Source organism: Notamacropus eugenii, chromosome 7 (genome assembly GCF_028372415.1).
Source record: "Notamacropus eugenii isolate mMacEug1 chromosome 7, mMacEug1.pri_v2, whole genome shotgun sequence".
NCBI lineage: Eukaryota > Metazoa > Chordata > Mammalia > Diprotodontia > Macropodidae > Notamacropus > Notamacropus eugenii.
The window spans coordinates 4,458,615-4,481,189 of NC_092878.1; the positions used below are offsets into that span (position 1 = coordinate 4,458,615).

At 39.6% G+C, this 22,575-nt stretch overlaps 1 protein-coding gene across 15 annotated transcripts in view; it reads left to right on the forward strand.

The window, feature by feature from the left end:
* The window catches only part of CEP152 (centrosomal protein 152), a 105,600-nt gene that overhangs the window by 78,759 nt on the left and 4,266 nt on the right, over window positions 1-22,575 (forward strand). For 13 of the 15 annotated variants that reach the window (XM_072624706.1, XM_072624712.1, XM_072624708.1 and 10 more), the window contains 4 exons: window positions 3,099-3,737; window positions 13,337-13,478; window positions 15,693-15,872; window positions 20,650-20,743. In XM_072624706.1, the coding sequence (XP_072480807.1) occupies window positions 3,099-3,737; window positions 13,337-13,478; window positions 15,693-15,872; window positions 20,650-20,743 (1,055 nt within the window). The remainder of the gene's footprint in view (window positions 1-3,098; window positions 3,738-13,336; window positions 13,479-15,692; window positions 15,873-20,649; window positions 20,744-22,575) is intronic. The other 2 variants (XM_072624715.1, XM_072624717.1) reach the window with 1 other exon arrangement.

A 22,575-nucleotide genomic window follows, 5' to 3' on the forward strand; every position in this document is an offset into this window, starting at 1 on the left:
CCCCTTGCCCAATTCTGATTCTCAAGGACTCATTTTCTTAAGATTCTGACTCTCCTTTTCTAATTGCTTGACTTTCTCCTCATAATCTTCTTATTTTTCTTTTTTAATTTTTCCCCAATCTTATTTAACTTTTAAAGTCTTTTTTAAGTTCCTCAGTGAATTATTTTTGAGCAGGTGGCCATCTGACATTCCTGTTTGGGGGGTGTAAGAGGGTTTCTTGGTTTCACCGTCCTGTGAAGACAAATCCCACCTTCTGTATTCCCATACTAGCTCTCTGTGGTTGGAGTCTTTCACCTTTGCCTGTTGGGGCCTTGGGGATGGTGCCTCTGGCCTCTGGTCTTCTCCAGTTCTTCCCTCTGCCCCTGAATTCAAACCAAGACCTCCAGCCTCCCATAAGTGCCCTTGCTCCACTGCTCCTGGGGCATTTGCTGGTTCCTTCTCCCCCTGCTGCTCTCTGCCGCACAGCTGGGTCTAGCTTTCCTTATGGGCAGAGGTTCTCTAGATCTTCCCCAGTTCAGACACCCAACTCTCCTCACTGTCCTCAGGGTAAAAGTTCCTGTGGCAGGCTGAGGTAGCCTCCCAAGCCAGCTAACCCCAGGGCTTGCTGCCTGTTGTTGAAGTGGACCCTAGCCTGGAGGTGTTTACTTTTCACTGGGAGGAAATCTAGTCCTGGCATTTTTCTTCTGGTTGCCCCTGTTCTGCACCTCCTCTTATTGTTTTCAGGGCTCTGTGTTTGCCCAGAGGGGCTATTTTATCTCCTTTTGTGGAGGAAAATCTTGAGAGCTTGAAGTTTTCTGAGCTGCTTACTCTGCTATCTTTCCAGAATCCTCTTCCTGAAGGCAGTTTCTTTGGCCTCTCTTCATACTCTTACTTTCCAAAGCTTTCCTTATATTACCTCTTTCATAGGGTTGTTGAGCGTCATCGTATTGGGAAACTGTGAAATACTATGTAAGTGTGAGCTGCGCATTAAGGATGGTGGTAATGATGGTAGGGACAGCTAGGTGGCACAGGTGAAAGAATGCCAGGCATGGAGGTAGGAAGACCTGAGTTCGAATTCAGCCTGAGACACCAACTGTATGACCCCGTCAAAGTCCCTGAACCCTGTTTGCCTCAGTTTCTTCCTCTGTAAAATGAGCTGGAGAAGGAAATAGCAAACCATTCCAGTGTCTTTGCCAAGAAAACCACAAATGGAGTCATAACGAGTTGGACATGACTGAGACAACTGAATAACCATCAGAAGAAAAGTTGGTAGAGTTCTTGTATGGTCACTGCATTTTTCTAACACTTTGGGGGCTCAACTCTAGACTTGACCAGTAAGGTTTGGACTGCTATTGAACAGAGCTTTCTGTATTTTTTTTCTTTTTTAAAAAAGTATCCCAATATTGGGTTTGAATCTGCCATGTTTATGTGAAAAAGGCCATATCTGTCCTAAGGACAGGAAATTTACTTTTCCCCTTACTGTTACCTTGAACTTATTCTTTTTAAATCTCATCCTTTTATGGCTGTGTCCTCTTCTTTTCCAAAGTTGTTTCGAAATCTATTGCCATTTATTCCCCCAAGTGCTAGCCATTTTAGCTAGTAAAATGAAATTTGAGAGGGATAAATAAAAATTCTGCACTTGGATTCAAAGCATCAACTGACCAAGTATAAAATGTGGGTGAAACATAAACAGTGGTTAATGTGAAAAAAATCTAGGGGTTTTATTGGAATGCAGTTTGAGAGAAGTCACCACTGTGATCTGGCCAAAATAGCTAACCTGAGCTTTGGCTTAATTAATACAAGGTTAATGTCAAGAATAAGGGAGAAGATAGTTTTATTGTATGTCACCAGTTAGGGGGTCACATTTTAGCATGGATGTTAATCAGCTCAAAAGGCGGTAGTTACAATGGTGTAGACACTCAAAATGATGAGATAGATGACTAGTTATAGGAACTGGGGATGTTTAGTCTGAAAAAAAGTGAGTTTGGGGTTATTAGCATGCCTTGTCTCAAGTATTTGAAGAACTATCACACAGAAAAGGGATTTACACTTGTTTTCACTTAGCCCAGAAGGACAGATATGAGAGCAAAAGGGGCAAAGCTTGCTATTTCCTAACAATTGTTGCTGACAGAAAGTGAAGTGGGTTGCCTCAGGAGGTAATGAGTTTCCAATTGCCTGAGGTCTTCAAACGGAGAAAAGGAAAGAGAAGAGTGAAAAGAGGGCAATTACCTTTTGGATCGGTACAATTTTAACTTACTCTTCTTTAAAGAGAAAATCTCCTTAAAATCCAGTTGTGTTGCCAACAAGGAGTTATAAAATATGTATACTATGTTTCCAAACATTTTTGTAGTTTCCTTACTAGAATATTTCATTTATGAAGTAAAAGAGGACTTTTGAGCTTGTGTTTTTTTAAAAGTTAACTAGTTAGAAAATTTATTTTGTACATTTTTTTAATTTGACATATGTAAAAAATTTTTAACATCATGTTATTAAAAGAGAGGGCATAATTCTTTAAAATGATAGATTTTTGGTGATTTAGGGGAAAACAGCTATGGTAAACATTCTACAATAATATCCATCTTTTTTCCAAAAAAAAAATTTTTCTAATTACATGTAAAAACAATTTTTAACATTCATTTATTAAAAATTTAAGTTCCATATTCTTTCCCCTACTTCCTCCTTCAGAAGCCAAGTAATTTGATATGGATTATACATGTTCTGTCATGTAAAGCAAATTTCCATATTAGGAGCATTGTAAAAGACACAGACCTCAACAAACCAAAAGGGATAAAGCTTTGATCTGTATTCAGACATCATCGGTTTTTCCCTCTGGAGGTGGATAGCATTTTTAATTGTGAGTCTTTTGGAACTGAGTAGGACCTTTGTATTGCTAAGAATAGTTGTCATTTACAGTTGATCATCATACAATATTGCTGTTACTTTGTACAGTGTTTTTCTGAGACCATCCTGAATGATGTCAACCTTAAGTATGCTTTCTTCACCATATTCAAACAACTTTATATAAGGTCACAGACTTTTAAAAAAGCAAATTCACTGATTATGTAGTTTAAGGAGAGAGGCTTACAGATAATTTAAATGTCAATTTTTAAATCCTTTAGGTATCACTTGCAGTTTTGGAAGCTAAGGAGAAATGGAAGACAGAGCTTGGAAACACTGACGAAAGTGTCAAAGAACTTAAAGCAAAGATTTTTTCTCTCCAGAAGGAACTAGAGTTAAAAGAGGAAGAAATCCCTGTGATTGTCCGAGCGAAGTTGGCGAAGTCCCGAAGTGACTGGAACAAAGAAAAACAAGAAGAAATCCGTAGAATTCAAGAACAAAATGAAAAAGATTACCGGAAATTTTTAGATGATCATCGAAATAAAATTAATGAGGTGCTTGCAGCAGCAAAGGAAGATTATGTGAAACAAAAAACGGAGCTAATTCTTCAGAAGGAAGCTGAATTACAGGCACGTCTAGAACAGAAGCAAAGAGAGTGGACAATTCAGGAAGGCAAGCAGATCCAGATGGAGATTCACCAGTATGAGGAGGAGGTTCTGACTGAAATCGAGCTTCTTGTGGAGGAAATTTATGAAGAGCTTATTGGAATGGAAAACAAGCATCTTTTGAAAACCAAATCTCCATGTTCTCCAAGACGACTAAGTGCCCAATATTTGGAAAAACTGAGGGCCTGTGTACAGATGGCTTTTAGAGGTACACTCTGCCGACTTCTAGAAAATAGTCATCCTGAATGGAAAACGGTATGTTCCCAGGGCGCTATTAAGTATTCAGTGTGGGGACTTTAGAAGTTACTATGATTTTTTTTTCTGTCTCCTATATTGTGAATTAGAATTTGGAGTTGAATAAAAATGATAGGACTAACATTGTTATGTTAGGACTAACATCATAATGGTCTAAAACCTTTTGGAAGCTTATCCAAAGGATTGAAGCATTTGGCTGTCAAGCATTTCTACTTGTACGTAGTACTTCAAATACTGTGCTCATATACCCTCTGTCATCTTTTTCCCACAAAATGTAACTTTTTTTGTGCAGCCTAAGTTTCCAGGAGTGGTTTATCTTGAATCCCCATTTAATTTTTCAAAACTGTCTTAAACAAATATGCTTATATCAAGTTTTTTTTTTGTATTTAAATTTAAGTTTTCAACATTCATTTCCATAAAATTTTTGTTCCAAATTTTCTCCCCATTTCTCCCTTCCCCCTACCCCAAAACGCCAAGCATTCTAATCACCAATCTGTCCTCCCTTCTAACATCCCTCCCTTCCCTTATCCCCATCTTCTTTTTTGTCCTGAAGGGCAAGATAAATTTCTATACACCATTACCTGTATTTCTTGTTTCCTAGTTGCAAGAATAATGCTCAACAATTATTCCTAAAACTTTGAGTTCCAGCTTCTCTTCATCCCTCCATCCCCACCCATTCCCTTTGGGAAGGCAAGCAATCAATATAGGCCATATCTGTGTAGTTTTGCAAATGACTTCCATAATAGTCATGTTGTGTGAGACTAACTATATTTCCTTCCATCCTATCCTGCCCCCCATTGCTTCTATTCTCTCTTTGGATTCTATCCCTCCCCAAGAGTGTTGACTTCTAACTGCTTCCTCCTCCCACTCCCCTCTCTTCCATCATCCCCCCACCCTGCTTATCCCCTTCTCCCCCACTATCCTGTATTGTAAGATAGGTTTGCATACCAAAATGAGTGTGCAGTTTATTCCTTCCTTTAGTTAAACGTGATGAGAGTAAGCTTCATGTTTTTTCTCTCACCTCCCCCCTTTTTCCCTCCATTGAAAAGTCTTTTACTTGCCTCTTTTATGAGACATAATTTGCCCCATTCCATTTTTCCCTTTCTCCTCCCAATATATCTCTCTCATTACTTAATTCATTATTTTAAGATATGATCCCATCCTATTCAATTAACTCTGTGTTCTCTGTCTCCCTCTGTGTGTGTGTGTGTACGTGTGTGTGTGTGTTGTGTGTAATCCCACCAACTACCCAGATACTGAATAAAGTTTCAAGAGTTACAACTATTGTCTTTCCATGTAGGAATGTAAACAATTCAATTTTAGTAAGTCCTTTATGACTTCTCTTTGCTGTTTACCTTTTCATGCTTCTCTTCATTCCTGTGTTTGAAAGTCAGATTTTCTTTTCAGTTCTGGTCTTTTCATCAAGAATGCTTGAAAGTCCTCTATTTCATTGAAAGACCATTTTTTCTCCTGAAGTATTATACTCAGTTTTGCTGGGTAGGTGATTCTTGGCTTTAGTCCTAGTTCCTTTGACTTCTGGAATATCCTATTCCATTCCCTTCGATCCCTTAATGTAGAAGCTGCTAGATCTTGTGTTATCCTGATTGTATTTCCACAATACTTGAATTGTTTCTTTCTAGCTGCTTGCAATATTTTCTCCTTGACCTGGGAACTCTGGAATTTGGCCACAATGTTCCTAGGAGTTTCTCTTTTTGGATCTCTTTCAGGTGGTGTTCTGTGGATTCCTTGAATATTTATTTTGCCCTCTGGTTCTATAATCTCAGGGCAGTTTTCCTTGATAATTTCATGGAAGATGATGTCTAGGCTCTTTTTTTGATCAAGGCTTTCAGGTAGTCCCATAATTTTTAAATTGTCTCTCCTGGATTTGTTTTCCAGGTCAGTTGTTTTTCCAATGAGATATTTCACCTTATCTTCCATTTTTTCATTCTTTTGCTTTTGTTTTGTGATTTCTTGGTTTCTCATAAAGTCATTAGCCTCCATCTGTTACATTCTAATTTTGAAAGAACTCTTTTCTTCAGTGAGCTTTTGAACCTCCTTTTCCATTTAGCTAATTCTACTTTTTAAAGCATTCTTCTCCTCATTGGCTTTTTGAACCTCTTTTGCCAATTGAATTAGCCTATTTTTAAAGGTGTTATTTTCTTCAGCATTTTTTTGGGTCTCCTTTAGCAAGGTGTTGACCTGCTTTTCATGTTTTTCTTGCATCTCTCTCATTTCTCTTCCCAGTTTTTCATCCACCTCTCTAACTTGATTTTCAAAATCCTTTTTGAGCTCTTCCATGGCCTGAGCCTATTGAATATTTATTTTGGATGTTTGGGATGCAGAAGCCTTGACTTTTATGTCTTTCCCTGATGGTAAGCATTGTTCTTCCTCATCTGAAAGGATGGGAGGAGATATCAGTTCACCAAGAAAATAACCTTCTGTAGTCTTATTTTTTTTTCCCTTTTTTGGGCATTTTTCCCAACCAGTTACTTGACTTTTGGGACCTTTGTCAAGAGTAGGGTATACTCTGGAAATCTGTCAGATCTCAGTTCCTCCAGTGTGGCACGATCAAGGGTGTACTGGTCTGGATGCAGAGAGGGATTTTTGTGCCCAGAATCTTAGCAGTTACCTCTCCACAGCCACCTGGCCTCCAGTTCCCAAGTCAGCACTGGGGGCTGATTTTCATATGAGCTGGATGGGCAGGGCCATCATTCAGTGTGAGACAAAGACCAGCTCGCCCAGGGCCTCCACACAGGGCTGAGGTAAGACTCAGCTCTTCAGTGCCCCCAGGGGTTTTACGCTCCAAAAATATATGTGGCTGCCATGCCTGCCATGTAGCCTCTGAGGTGGCTGCCTGCTGCTGGAGCTATGGGAAGGCCCTTCTCCCTTCTTTGCCAGCTGGAAAAACCCTGTTACTGACCTTTGGCGCCTATGGGTTGAGAGATCTTTGAACTCACTGCTGCTGGGACTGGGGATTCCGTGACTGGAGATTCCGCCCCCAGTGGCTGTTCCCAAGCTGCACGGCCAAGGCTGGGCCGGGCTCCACGCTCCACTCCACGTCTGGTGCAACCAACATTTCCCGTGGGCCTTTCAGGTCACCCTGGGCTGGAAATCTCCACTCTGTTGTTCTCCACTTCTGCTCCTCCAAAATTTGTTGAGAGCCCCTCTCTACAGATATTTTATGGACTGTGGGGGGAGACCCTGCATATGTGTGTCTTTCTACTCCACCATCTTGGCTCCGCCCCTTATCATCAAGTTTTAAGATATCTTCATGGTACAGAAGCATATGTATTTTCCTCAGGAATAATTTAAAGGAGAAAACAAGATGGCCAACTACATAGAAAGGTATACAATAATGAAAGTTTGAAAAACTCATCAAACTATAAAACGTAACCCAACTACCAAGTTTTTCAGTGCATGTATATACATATAGGGTGACTGAACAGTGTTCTTTTGTTCAGCAATGTGTATAGGATTTAAGTTTATGTAGATCTGGCTTTTACGCCATAAAGAAGGTCTAATGGGGAAAGTTAATTTTAATTGTTTTAAACACAATAGGCAGAAAGGAAGAGGAAATAAGGAACAGCTTATTATAAGGGCTTAGAAGCAGAAGAATATATGCTCATGCAGAATGTTAGGAAGTTTTCCTGACCAAAGGAAAAATAATGGAAAATATGATTGGTGAGATGGAGTCATATGATGAAGGACTTTAAAGCTTAGCAATCTAAGTGCAAAAGCACCGAGCTTCTGGAGTAAGATGAGCTGTAAAATGAGGGGGTGCAACTAGATGCTCTCAAAGTTTCCTTCTAGTTTGAAGATTCTGAGCCCAACTCTGCTACGGAACCTTGGGCAAGCTATTTGCTTTACTTTTTTATCTGAAAATAAGGATTAAAAACCCCTGACCTACCTAATCATAAGTCTGTTAGCAGGATAAAGTGATATAAGTAAAAACATTTTGAAATTAAGTGCTATGTGGGTATGAGATAAGTACTGTTAAGTCAGAATTGTGCCCTTTAGAGCCAACAGAAACTTTAAAAATCATCTCATCCAATCTCTTTATTTTATAGACGAGAACACTGATAGTCAAAGTCATCCCAAATTTAATGACAGAGGCAAACTTAGAATCAGGTCTCCTGTTTCCTTCCTCGTATTGTATTCTTGTGATGACCATATTTTCCTTATTTCCATAGTCCTCTACCATTTTAATGGGCTCTTTGCATATTTATTTTTTGGCCTGAATCTCTCACACTTGCATTCCCATTTGGCAGTTTTTGAATTCTCTGTAGAAATGACTAGGCGGAATGATTTTCCTCATACTGTAATTTATCAACCTCTACCACTTTGGTAAGTCAGTCAACAAGCATTTATTAAATAGTTACTAAAGCCTGTGCTAAGTGCCCTAACCATTGATTTTCTCAACCTACTTACTTCCCATAAACTATTTCTCCATCCCTCCTTAGCCACCTACAAAGATGGTTGTTCCCTTGATCTTGCCATTATCCATAAATGTACCACTTTTATGTTCAAGAATTCTGAAATCCCCTTGTCTGACTATAATCTGTTGGCTTTTTATCTGTACCACTGCCTTCCCTTACAAAACCCTAATCCTCATCCATAAAGTGTCCTCCATCCCTTGACCTCCTGTTTGCTCCTAGTCTGTCTTTGCCCCACACTGACTGTTCTTCTTCTCCCCATCTTGACCCTTTGGTGAACCAACTCAGCTATACACTGCAAATCCCCAACCTCCTTATGATATTGCCAACCACTCCTAGCCAAGCCTCAGCCTTGGGTGTTGTTGAATTGTTTCAGTTGTGTCCAATTCTTTGTGACCCCATTTGGGATTTTCTTGGCAAAATTATTGGAGTGCTTTGCCATTTCCCTCTCAGCTCATATTTTACAGATGAGGAAACTGAGGCAAAGAGGGTTAAGTGACTTGCCCAGGGTCCCACTGCTAGGAAGTGTCTGAGGCTAGATTTGAACTCAGGTCTTCTTGACTCTAGATTCAGTGTTCTATCCATTGTACCACCTACCTATCCTAACTCATCATTCACCTCCTTTGTTACTACACCTACTGGTAAATGAAGATGGAGACTTCTAAGTCCACTATAAATTTATGTGACACAATCTCAAGTAGACCTTCAATACTTCTAGGCAGTCCTACTATATCTTCTGTATCACCTGACCACCTCAGTCTCCACAGTAGCTCTTTCAAACTTTTTCATCCCTCTTTGAAAGTCCCATGGTTCTCCCTACCCCTGCCCCCAATCTCTGCTCCGCTAGTTGAGAAAGTGGCTTTGTATTTTAGAGAAAAAAATTGAAACCATTTTACCATGAACTCCTCCCCATTTCCTCATCCTATCATTGAGGTGCCTTCTGTCACTTTCTCCTCCTTCACACCTGTGCCAAATGATGAAGTGGTCTTACTCCTTAACAATTGGTAACCCAGAGGTGGGGAACCTGTGGCCTTCAGGCCACATGTGGCCCTCTAGTTCCTCAAGTGTGACCCTTTGACTGAATCCAGATTTCAGAGAACAAATCCTGTTAATATAAGGATTATGAGCAGCATCCCATTCCATCCCATCTCCTGCAACGGATTGCCCTCCCTGTTATCCCTACTCTTTCACTTATTTTTACTTTCTCTCTACTGGCCCATTCCCCACTGGCTATAAATATGTCTATATCTTCCTCATCCTGAAAAAACCCCTCATTTCATCTTTCCATTCCCCACTATCATATAAATGTAAATTTCTTCTTCAATTTATAGCTAAACTTCTTTAAAAGGTCTTCTGTTCCATTCTTTATCTTTTATAATCCAGGTTCTGATCCTGTCATTCCACGCAGACTGTCCTCTCCAAAGGTATTGGTGGTCTCTTAGTTGCCAATCCAGTGGCCTTTTCTCAGTCCTCATTCTCCTTGGTCATCTCTCTGCAGCTTTTTGACCCTCTTGATCACTCTTACCTTGACAGACTCTTGGCTGGATTTTCAGGGTACCACTCTCCAGGTTCTCCTCCTGGCTGTCTGATCATTACTTCCCTGTTTCCTTTGCTATATTCTCATTCAGATCATGCCCAATAACCCCATACATAGGTTTCTCTTAGAGTTCTATCCTTGACCATCTTTTCTTCTTCCTCTCTGCTATTTCAATTGATGATCTTATCAGCTCCAATAGATTTAATTACCATCGTTAATGCTGATGATTTCAAATCTACCTATCCTGTCTCAAACATTCTGCTGACCTTCAGTGTTGCATCTCCGTTGCCTTTTAGATATCCAAGTGGTTATCCAGTATATATCAAAACTCCAATGTCTAAAACAGTTTCCCTAAACTTCTCAACATCCTCCCTTCTCTGTTACTTTAGGGGGTAACATTGTTCTCCCAGTTCCTCTGGCAGGCAACTTCGGTGTCACTCTCAACTTCTCACTATCTTTCAACTCGTCTATGCAATCTTTTGCCAATGCCTGTTGATTCTACCTCTGCAGCATCTGTTGTGTAGGCCCCCTTCTCTCCTCAGGTGCTGCCCCACTCTAGTGCAGGCTCTCTTTACCTCACATCTGAATTCTTGCAATAGCCTGTGGGTGGGTCTGGGTCTTCTCACCTCAAGTCTTCCCCACTTCACTGCATCCTGCAGCCACGGTCTAACACCCTCCCCTCCCCAATAAAGCCCTGTGGCTTCCTGTTACCTTCAGGGTCAAACACAAAATGCAGTATTTGGCATTCCAATGCATTCATCACCTCTCTCCCTTCTACCTTTCCAGCCTTCTTCTTCCTCACCTCCCTGATGTGTACTCTTCTCAGCTGTTCTAAGAACAGGACATCCCATCTCCTGGCTCTGGACGTTTTCTCTAGCTATCTTCCATGCCTCTAATACTGTCCCTCCTCTGCTCTGACTTCTAAACTCCCTGGTTTTAGGTTCTAATTAAAATCCCTATTTTACTGGAAGCCTTTCCCATCCCTCTTAACTCTAATGCCTTTTCTCAGTTAATTATTTCTATCTGTCCTGATTCTATCTTGTTTTGTATATATTTGTTTGCAAGTTGTGTCTCTCATTAAATTGTAAGCTTCTTAAGGGCAGGGACTAGTTTGGTTTTTTTTGTTTCCTCAGTCCTTAGCACAGTGCCTGGCACATGTAATGATTAATTGATTGCTAAGCATTAGGGATATAAAATTGTAGGCAAAAAGAAAAAGTAGACGGAGAAAGACTACTCATTGAGGAGAAACTGAAAAGCCAGGAAGGGGGATGGAGAATGGTGGCTAAGTCCAGACACTCTGGGGTGCCCGGGCTGGGGCGCTTCCCCAAAATTGGAGGTTCTCAGGAAGATGAAAATTGCGTTCTATTGAAAACTTGGAGGATACAGCTTGATGGGGAAAAAAAGACTAGTTCTGCCACTAAGATCAGCCTAGTGCTCAGTTCTCAAATCTTATGTGGTTTCTCTACATGCATTCTTATTAAGCACATTTTCACATTAGTCGTGTTGCATAGAGAAATTGAAATAAATGGGGGAAGCCATGAGAAAAAGCAAAGCAAAACATAACCCAAGAGAAAATATTCTGCTTCCTTCTGTGTTCCACTTCCATAGTTCTTTCTCTGGATGTGGATGGCATTTTTCCTCAAGAGTTCTTTGAGAATGTTCCAGGCCCTTGCATTGCTGTGAAGGGCTAAGTGTACCAGAAAAATTCCTCACACACTGCTTTTTTTTTTTTTTTACAGCTTTTTGGTTGGGTTTGTTTCCTTGAGTTTGAGGTTGATAGCTTAGTTGAAAAAGATGATCTGTGCAGTGAGGGACCAGAATGAGGTTTGTAAATTCCTTTTGGTCTGAAGGTTCTAATTCCAGCTCTGCTTAATAGGGCAAGCCATTTTTTTAGTTTTTCATCAGAAAAATAAGGTTTAAAATAGCTAGGTATCTAAGTCATTCTAGACTCATTATCATAATAAATTAAGACAATATAAGAAAAAATAAAGAGAAAAAGCAAACTTTTACACCAGCAAATTTTAAAAGCTTTCGTCTTAGAAAACATTTTCAGTTTAGGGAATCAGAATTCAAGAAAATGTATACAATATGATGAGGAATTGAAAAAAAAACTGTCCCATTTTCTATGAAAATGAATTGGTTACCAAAACATGACTTGTAGAACTATTTTCCCGAAAGATACAAAAATCACATGTCATTTAGATCACATTTTTCAAACAAACTTAAGGATTTGTCGCTCAGAACAGCAGGGATTATCTTTACAAACAAATGTTTTGTTTTATCTTTTTCTCCTTGGAGTTATAGTTAAAACCTTTTTTGTTAAGACTAATACGAATCTCTCATGCCCAGAGCTCTGTGTCCACCAAACCCGTACTATGTTCTAAGATGCTACTGTTGGCTCTTGAAGCCAGCTAGTTAAGAATCACAGCCCTTCCTTTCAGTAAGCTAACTTGTTACTTTATTTAACTGGATTATTCCAGTCTACTTAGAGGTATTGATACAGATTATGCTAAAATTAAAATACAGATGTAAAAAAGATGATGATTTCCCCACCTTATTTGTCACCTTGAATAGTTAAAGGGATTTTAGATTAGGAACTGAACCTTTAGGCTACCTAGACATAAATCTATAATTCATCCCCTTCCCATTTCCTATTCTAAGGTTTCATTTTTCCAAAAAGCTGAAACATTGTTCATTTTCACATCCATAGAGTCTCTAAAGCAGGTTTACTGCTACTTAGGACAGAAATTTTTTCACCCATATGTGATCAAGCATATTCAAACGTAGAAAACAGTTTTCAAAAAGTATGGTTTTCTTCACATTCCTATGGGGTCTCAGTAATTGGCCAGCGACTAAAACCTTTCTTCCCTTAAGGAAGGTAGATGGAAGAGAAAGAATAAGGTTTTTATAGATCAGGCTGTTGATGGATTGAAGTACTCAAAATTAATACAGTAAGCACAGTCCTCTAGTTTGACATGTTGGTAGTTACACATGCCAGATTTTCTAGGACAGTTTTGATCTAAATAAAGGAGAGAGTGTACTTTTAATAGGGCTACTCAATCCTTTTTCAGCCCATGCGAATAGATTTTTTTTGGGGGTTGGCTTGTTTAGAAAATATACATACTCTATGTGTAGTGGACAGATAACTAGACTAGTATTGGAACCATTTACTAATATGTGACCTTGGAATGGGGTTAGGGGGTGGAATCCCTAACCTCTCTGAACCCTGGTTTTCCTACTTGAGTATGGGAGTGATTTGTTTTTCCTATCTCCCAAAATTGCTGTGAGGATTGGAGTAGAGCATGTTTAGGGAAACCTTTTGAAAAGCGTAGTATGTTACGTACATATAAGATATCATTGTAGCTATTAGTTTCATTAAGTATGAGATAACATTGATTGTGTATTAATACCATGGTTGTTAAGCATAGGTGGAAATTCAACCCTTTGGGATTTTTTTAAGTGCTACATTTATTTCAAGTATTCACATAAGCCACTGAAGAAAGAACCTGTAAGAGACCAAAACATACTTTGGGATTTCTGTTTGTGTTTCTAATATCTATGTCTTTAAGAAAAGAGAATAAATAAAGGCTCTTCTGTTCCACATTGATTATTTGAAAAATATATTTCAGAAAAATGAAATCGTCATGATCTCTGCCACAAAGGAAACTGGAGACCAAGCAAGCTTTCCTGCTTACAGTGTTGGACACCAGATGCAGCTACAAAAAATACTGAAGCAGCAGAACTTCTCACATGAAAAGGCAGCAGAGACTGGTAAAGTAACCTTGTTTTCTCCCCATCTTAGACATTCGTATGTGCATACTACTAGCTCATGCCTGTCTAGCTACGTATAGAGATTATTAGAAGTCAGGTGTTTGAACTGGTCATTTCTGCTACATTTTCACAATGAAACTATTTAAAGACAGCATATTGTAGTGAAAAGAGCCCTTAGACTGAGGTTCATCAGACCCGGGTTCTCCTTTCAGTGGTAAATAACTACTTATGCAAGACACATTGCCTTGTACATGATAGATGTGTTCGGTAAGTAATAAAATGGAGTTGAATTGATCCCAATTGAATCTGGGACAGGAAAAGCACCATTTTGTGCTTCAGTTTTTTCTTCTGTCAAATGGGGATAATGATTTCTTCCTGGCAAAAATATTAGGACAATAAAATGGGATAATAGATGTTGAAGTGATTAGAAAGTGGCTAAAGTTCAGTGATTAGTTAAAGATACTATGAGGGTAAAGTATCATTTCTAGTTAACGTATGCCCCTTTACTAAAGTTTTTTTTGCATATGGAAGCTGTTGGAAATGATGTAGTAATGCTTTAATTTGCAATGCCTTTTACATAGCTTATCTGATTTGAGCCTCAGAGCAGCTCTGTGAAGTAGGTAGTACAGATCGTATTATCCCCACTTTACAGCTGAGAAAACTGAGACTCCGAGAGATTAAACAGTTTATTCTTTGTTATATATCTAGGAAATGTTAGAGTTGGAATTCAAACCCAGGCCTTCCTGATGCCAAATTCCACTCTCTCCATTATATCACAATGCCTCAAAGATTACCCCATCTTCTTTGCCTCAGTATTCTTATCACCCTTCCCTAGGACTTGAGTTTTACCATAAGAGTCCCTGTCAGCCTCTCACGGCTTCCAATCTGCTATCCGCTATAATCTAGGAAATGGGAAGCTTGCCAGGGAAACTCAGTAACCAGACTTGTTAAATCATAAATATGGCTTTACACACAGTTGTCAAGGAGTGAGGCCTGGAAGAAGGATCTGAGGGTATGGCTTCTTTTCTTTGCTAAGAAGTAAACTGCATAGGTTTTTTGACAGCTATTTTCCTTCCTTTTCTTGTCTTCAATAGGCTCCCCCCTCTTTTTTTTTTTTGCTGACTTTAGGATTATCCACACTTCTCTTTTAAATAGTTGATATTATCAGAAGTTTTACTACCTGATAAGTGATTATATTTGTGTAGAGTTTTTTACTTTTCAAAGCACTTCCACGGTCTGGATGACAGATTAATAGCCAGGCACAGCCTGAAGTTTTGCTTTTTGTCTACTTGGGAATCCTTTTTAAGAATCTATGGTTTCGTTGGAGTGGATACACCTTCCATTTATGAAAATCTAAACGTGCCTTCCTCCCCTGCTCCATGCCTTAGTAATTGGTTTTTGTGAGTTGTTTGGGACAGAAAATATTCGTCATCTGGTAGCAGCCAACCTTGTGATGTTTAGCTTTGCTGGTACTTCTAAAACAGGCTTACAGAGTCCACTCTCTGCCTTGCTTGGGAAGGAGTAAGAAATAATTTTAAGCACAGTTGGGCTTAGGGTAGTCATACATGTATGAAACAGGCTTAGATCAAAAATGAAATGGTACTAAGACAAATCAATATAATCCGATTTTTAAAATGATATTTTATGTAATGCATAGCACTAATGTAGTCTTTCATTAAAGTGTCTGGGGTTTACCTTTATGAAAGCATCATCACTGTGAAACTAATAAGGGAACAGCTATTGATAGTTTTTTAGGCTTGAAGGGATTATATGTTATGTTCTAGTCTCATATCAGAATTATGTAATTGTTATAGGGGACAAGGGAGACAAGGATGTCAATATTTCTCTACTTAAATCCTACTGAGACACCTTACTATAAGCATGGTGCTGAAATTGGGCCCTTGGAGATCATGCCAGTGGAATGCATGCTCAGGCAGATGCTGCTAAGTGAGCTGTGACAGCTTCTAGAATGAGCCCAGTGATGGCTGCTGGACTCATCTGGAGACTGACCTGCCCAGATTCAGAGCAGTTCCTCACTACGTTCAGCCATAAGAGCCTTTGAAGACTAAGGTATAGAGGCCTGCAATGCGTGTTGGCAGAGGGTAGAGTACCCCTATGCCCGCAACATCACAGATCTTTGAACAGCTGAAGCAAAACTGAGTAAAGGGTGGTATCTGCTCCAACCAAAAGTTTACTACAGCCTTATTTGTGCAGTTTTTCAGGGTAGAAGAAGAATCTTTGAACCTCAGGAAGATTCTTGCTGTGAACAGTGCCTCCACAAGCTCGAAAAAGCAAAGCAGGAGTGTCAAGACTTGAAAAAAATGCTGGAGAAATCATGCAGGCATCTCCAGCATGCAGTACGAGAGCATAAAGCTACCGTGGAGAAGATTGGAGGTGAGTGTTTGAGAACAGCGAGCCTGCTGCTGCGGGGAGACGGACCTTCTTTGAACCTTGTTACTGATCCTGTCGGAGGTGAATCAAGGCTCATTTGGGTTTTAGTAATGCACATTATAGCTGTTGATCACACACACGTTCATTTTCTCTATTGAAATTCTCTGATCCCTCAGCTTTCCCTGAATGATCCAGAGTTACATTTTAGGTCTAGATTTCATTTTAATCTCCAGTAAAATGAAATCATTGTCCCAATTCTCTGGCTTAAAACTAATCCACTTAAGTTTGTTGATTGTACCCCAAATATCTTATTCTACTTAATTATTTGTTCCGTTTCTATATTAGCTCTCCCTCTAATGTGTTAGGGACAAAAAAATTTTTGTCCACGATCAGTCCCATAGGCCATTAGTAATCTGACTCTGATAATGACATCAAGGGGTATTTCCTGGAAGGGCATGCTTGTCATCTACCACAGATCAGAAGAATGTTTACCTTAGTGTAATCTATGACAGATCTTTAAAAAATTTTCTATGAACCGCAACATATTTTCAGTGTGTTATACTTCCTAAGATGGCCCAGGCCCTTCTTCACTCTTATTAATCCAACAAGTTTATTAACTTTTATGTGGATTAATTAATTGCTCTAAATTTGCTATTTTAAAACCAAAAGGGGTTTCTGTCCTGTCTGTTATTTCTTCATTTTGGTGAGCGGGTCATAGAATCATAGAAATTTAGAACTGGAAGGCACCCAGGGCTCCACTGTGGTGTAAGAAAGCCCAAGGTTTGGTGTCAGAAGACAAGGCAGAGTCCTGACTGCCACTTTTTAGCTGTATGTTCTTGCTGCAGTCAGGCAGCTTCTTAGCTTCAGTACCCTCACTGGTCAAATGATTCTTTAGCTGCTTCATAGATTTGTGGTGAGGATCATGGGAGTATGACTACAAGGAGTATTACCAGCTGTGCTAACTTCATGACTTGAAGGATCTGTGATTTCCCTGGCATGGGAGCTGAGCTCTCCGCTGACATTGGCCCCAATTCCTTGATAGCTTAGTAAATAGTCTTCTAGAATTGTCTGTGACCCACCTGCTGACAAGAGTCTTGGAAGTTAGGCTGGTCCTCAAATGACACATATTCAATCCTTCACCAGACTCATTCTTGAAGCCCTCTTACCTTGGTAGCCTACTAGAGCTCGTGCTTTTTAGACGTAGTCTTCAAGAACCAAAGATTACCTTCGTACCACAATAAGGAGTTAGAGTATCAGTTAGTTGAGGCCCCCAGAAGCCTGTGGTTCTAAAGTTTCCTAATGGGATTCTTTTCCAAGTATTATTTGGGGCTGATCCTGTTTGAACTTTATGAGATCAAGTAAGATCTGAAATGTTCTGCACAGTTTGGCTATGGAAAATATCATTTAGACATCTTTTAGGGAACCAAGATTCTATCAGAGACAGCCATCTGTTGACCTAGCGTACATCCTGACCTAGCATACATCCTGACCTAGCGTACATCCTGACCTAGCATACATCCTAACCTATCGACAACTTGGTCCTCAACCATCTTAGGCTGGTACAATGTTGGTCTTTCAAGAATTGCTATGGCCAAAAAATTCATCACCCCACTGCCAACCTGGTGGTGGGCCTCTCCAAACTTAGCTAGGTGATTCCTTGAATGGCAGATGCAGTCTGTCACTGCATCCACCCTCAAATTTTCTAGCTTAGTTATCTCTACTAGAAATAGCATCCATACCCATCATAATTTTATAGACTGATGATAATATAAAACCTCATCTATAATCCTTTGGGAATAAGGGCATTTTATTGGTGTAAGTTTTTGGTTGACTGAAGACAAGCCAGAAGCCTCTCTTTACTCCAGCTTTTGGAACTTAAAACTATCTCTCCATTTATCTGTCTATTTATCTCTCTCTATCTATATCTGTCTGTCCTTCTGTCCATATACATATTTGTCCGTTCTCCTACCTTAGCAGGAATGTTTTGAATGGCATTTTAATGAATCAGCATTAAAGTGCCTTGGGACAGGGTGGAGTCATCCTTAGGAAGAACAGTGAAAAATTTGGACTAAGTTTGTTATCAGGAATTCCTTTAAAAAAAGCAAAACCTAAATCACTGATGTCGGTTCTTTTTTCGTGCATTTTGTCCCTTCCTTGTAAAAGCTGGAGGCAGAAAAACATTCCAGTATATTTAGGGTTTGGGTTTTAACTCTTTTTTTAAGTGGCAAAAAAACTGGAAGAGTTGTTAAAGATAATCCAATGCATCCCTTCATTTTACATATAAATAGACTAAGGCGACCCAAAGAAATCAGGTGCAAAGGCAGATCCTTGGCCTTTGTCTGTTTGGACCAAGAGTTGTAGAGTTTTTATTCTTTCTCCTAAGGTAACTATTCCATATTCTTGGTCCTTGTGGTTGTTCTCTGGATCTTCTCCAGCTCTTACTTTCTATGGGTGGTATCCATGCTCGTCTGAAACACAAACCGTCTGGTGCTCTTGGTAGGCTGGGCTGCCAGGTGGGACTGAGCAGGATGAGAAAAATGTGTGACTTGGTTTGTTTGAAGTCGTTCCCCAATATATCAGTCATCGTTTATATTCCAATGTAAGGAAAAAGAAATAGAAATGATTTAGAGATTAGCCACACTTTTGTCTTCAATAGTGTGGTTAACCAAGAACCTACTGAATATGAAGCTGGAGAAGTGACAGCGTAATGGGGAGAATAGAATGTGATTAATGACATTGACATGGTTCTTTAAGGTTTGTAAAGTACATCTAAATATTCATTATCTCACTAGAGTTTCACCCCAACCTGGTTAACTAGGGGGTCCTAGTGTAATTCTCATTTTATGGAGTGACTTATCCATGTTCAAGAGAGCGAACAAGTGACAAATAAATCCAAGTCTTCTTGACTCCAAATTCAACTCTTGCATGGCTTGACTTCTTGGAATGCCAGAAAAATTTCAGAAGTCTGCCATCTCTATTAGGTAGCTTCATCAAGGCAACCAAAAGAAGTTTTTTTTTTCTATATTGCCCAAAAAAGGAAACCAATCAAGATTTTTTTTTTTTAAGCAATATATATGCCTCCATGCCAGGAAATATTCAAAATATAAAGAAACAGTGAAATTCTGGTCACTGGCATGTCCTTAAGAACAGAGCACCTCTATGCTACTAGCCACTGTTTACAGAGAAATGTTAAAGATGGATAATTACTTGAAAATAAGAAAAGGTTGGATAGAATTTCAGTGAGATTTTTTTTCAGAATTAAAACTACCCTTGTGTCTGCGTTTATTTTAGCTTATTAGTGGAATGGTGGCCAGAAGAACAAATGGAATGCTTATACAAATCTTACACATATCTCCATAAAAATGTGATTGTGAAATTATATAAACCAAGTAAATTGCAAAAGGAAAAATACTGTCCACAACATATGGCAAGAGTTGTTGGTTACTGCTGCTATTCAGTAATAATACTTTATATTTCACATTGTAATCATGAAGGTCACTTGGCACAGTTCCCCTTGAGATTGTTACCTAGTGAATACATGAACAAAGGGTAAGTCAGAAAGGCCAGCCCTCCCTGTCAGGCCACCCAAGTTGATAATAGAGCCAAGACCAGAACCCCAGTGTTTTGATTACTAGTCTTAAGACTTTGACTTTTCAGTAGTACTGCACTGGTGTGGTTTGGGGGTTTTTTGTTTGTTTCTATAATTCCTGTTTCCAAATATTTTCATAGAGTTCATAATATATTTGAACAGGAATGGATCATTGAGATCTTCTCATTTAGGTCCCTCATTTTGTACATGAGGTCACTGAGGCCCAGAGTGTTTGTGACTTAGCTACATTCCCACAGCTCCTTAGGAGCTGTTGATTCCTAGTCCTAGTCCAAATTTCATTTTACTGCTCCCTGTGATTGGTAGCAGTCATAAGAAACAGCTTAATATCACTGAATCAGGTTTAAGCCAACTCATCCTCTTTTGCAAAGAATTTGAAAGTCTTCACAATTGAAAGAGAAATTCTTCTTTAAATGTGCCTCCCTTTTGATAGAGAAGGGGAGAATTGCTCAGTCACTGTGTTTAGATTCAAGTCATTCATTCAGCAGACAGAGGCTATGGAACATAGAGGCTAGAACTATGAACCACAGGAACTTGCTCCTTTCCTTCTGGACCCTGTAAGGACAAGATAGGCTCAAGGAACTACGAAGTGTAACGGGGAAGCATGTACATATCACATAGAGCCTTTTGTTTATAAGTATTTGTAAATATCCCATACACATAGAACACATAGTGGTGTTGAGAGCAGCGAACAAGCTCCCTTCTGGCAGAAGGATCCGAGAAGGCAACTATGCCAATAGAAGAAATACAGCCGAGGAGGGTCACAATAACCTAGAGAGAAGAAAGCATCTAGGATGAGAGAGAGAGGTTGACAGACAATGTGGAACAGCATAGAGAGCTGGAATAACTAGGTCTTACCACTAACTGGCAGTGTGTGATCCTTGGGGTAAGTTACTCGATGTTTCTGGGCCTGAAAAAGTCAGAGAACAGGATTACATGATCTCTGAAGGACCTTCCGGTTGTGGTGTTCTTTGTCGTCCTGTGGAACAGAGAACAATTCTTAGATAACACACAAGTAAATATAGAATGGTGGAGTGTGTGTGCTGAGAAAATGAAAACAAGAGAGTGAGAATTCCAAAAAGTCCTGAAGATCTGCATGTAGCCAGGGTAGAGTTGGGAAGACAAGGCATGTGGTCAGATAAAGACCCATAACTACAAACTTTGATTTTGCAGAAGAAAACAATAGAGTCGTTGAAGAATTGATGGAAGAAAACAACGAGATGAAGATGAAACTGGAAGAACTGAGGGCACTTAGCATACCTCAAAGGTAAACTGTTTCTGTTTTAAAGGAATACTTGGTTTGTTTTCCAAATGAAGTTAGTCACTTGAGATCTCTAATTGTTAAGTCCGGTGGCCATTTCTCAGCAGTGCTCAGTTCTCATGTGGTTCTTCCATTCCACTGACAGTTCCTTCCTTTGTTGGATCACTATCCATTGCCTGCCCTTGCACAGGTGTAGACCAAACTCTTTTTCTGGGCCTGTCTTGGTGATCCCATAGCTTCCAATTCATTCAGCGATGATCTCTGTTTAGTTATCTCCCACATGCATGTGTCATAACTCAACCTCCATTTTCACCTCTTTTCCTGTGTTGCCAGCTGATTGCTAGACTTCTCCACTTGTACATCCCACAGACATCTCGAACGCAGCACATCCAAAACAGAACTCATCTTTTCCCAGAAATCCATACTTCTTCTTAACTTCCTTGTTTCTTTGAGGGTGCTCTCAGCCTTCTAGTTACCCAGGTGTACAGACTTAAGAGTTATTTGCTACTCTTTCCTTTCTCTCCCTTCCTGACTCCCACATACAAGCACTTGCCAAAATTTGTCACTTCTGCTTCCTCAGTATTGCTGACATCAGCCCCTTTCACTCATGGCTACTCTCCTAATTCAGCCTATTATCACTTGCTGGAGTAGTGCAGACGCGTCCTGATTGGTGCCTTCTCTCCATCCTCCACATTGCTGCCAAGTTCATATTCCTAAAACGTTGATCCCTATTGCTTGTAGAATGAAATCTGAACTCCTGTCATTTGAAGCCTAATTTGGATCTGACCTGTTTTCTAGATTGGTTTCGCATTCTTTCTTTCAATGTACCGATATTCTAGACAAGCTGGCCTACTTGATGTTCTTCATACCTGACATTCCACAGTCCTCTCTGTGCATTTATATAGGCCATTGTCCACACTTAGAGTACTCTCACCTCTTACCTGTGCCTCGTGGACGACTCGCTCTCAACATGGCTCAGCTCAAATCTCACCTCCTGCTCTTAGCCCATTTCTGATTTCCCCAACTTTGAGTGTTCTCCATTCCCTCCCAAAATTACTTTGTTTTTATTTTACATGTAGCGTGTATTTATGTGTATATTGTTTCCCCACCATAGACTATAAGCTTCTTTCTTTTTAGTTTTCTTTTTAATTTACTTTAATTTTTTATTATTAATTTGTTTTCAGTTTTCTACAGTCACTTCCATAAGTCTTTGATTTTCTCCCCCTCCCTTTCCCCTCCGTCCCGGAGAACTTCGTGCAGTCTTATATGGATTCTACTTATTAAACACATTTTTACATCGATCATGTTGCATAGAAAAATTAAAATGAGTAGGAAAAACCATGAGATAAAACAAAAGAAAACATAACTCAAGAGAATGTAGTCTGTTTCATTCTGCAATCCAGTAACATAGTTCTTTCTCTGGTTGTGGATGGCATTTTGCATCAAGAGTCCTTTGGAAGGGTTTTAGATCCTTGCATTGCTGTGAAGGGCTAAGTCTGTCAGAAATAGTCTTCGTACACTGGGGTTCTTACTGTGCACAAAGTTCTCCTGGTTCTGCTCATTTCACTCAGCATCAGTTCATATAAGTCTTTCCAGGATTTTCTGAAGTCTGACTGCTCATCATTTTTTATAGCACAACAGTACTCCATTACATTCATATGCCACAACTTGTTCAGCCATTCCCCAATGGATGGGCATCCCCTCGATTTCCAGTTCTTGGCCACCGCAAAGAGAACTGCTATAAATATTTTTGTACATGTGGGACCCTTTGCCATTTTTATGATCTCTTGGGGATATAGTCCTAGAAGTGGCATTGCTGGGTCAAAGGTTATGCACAT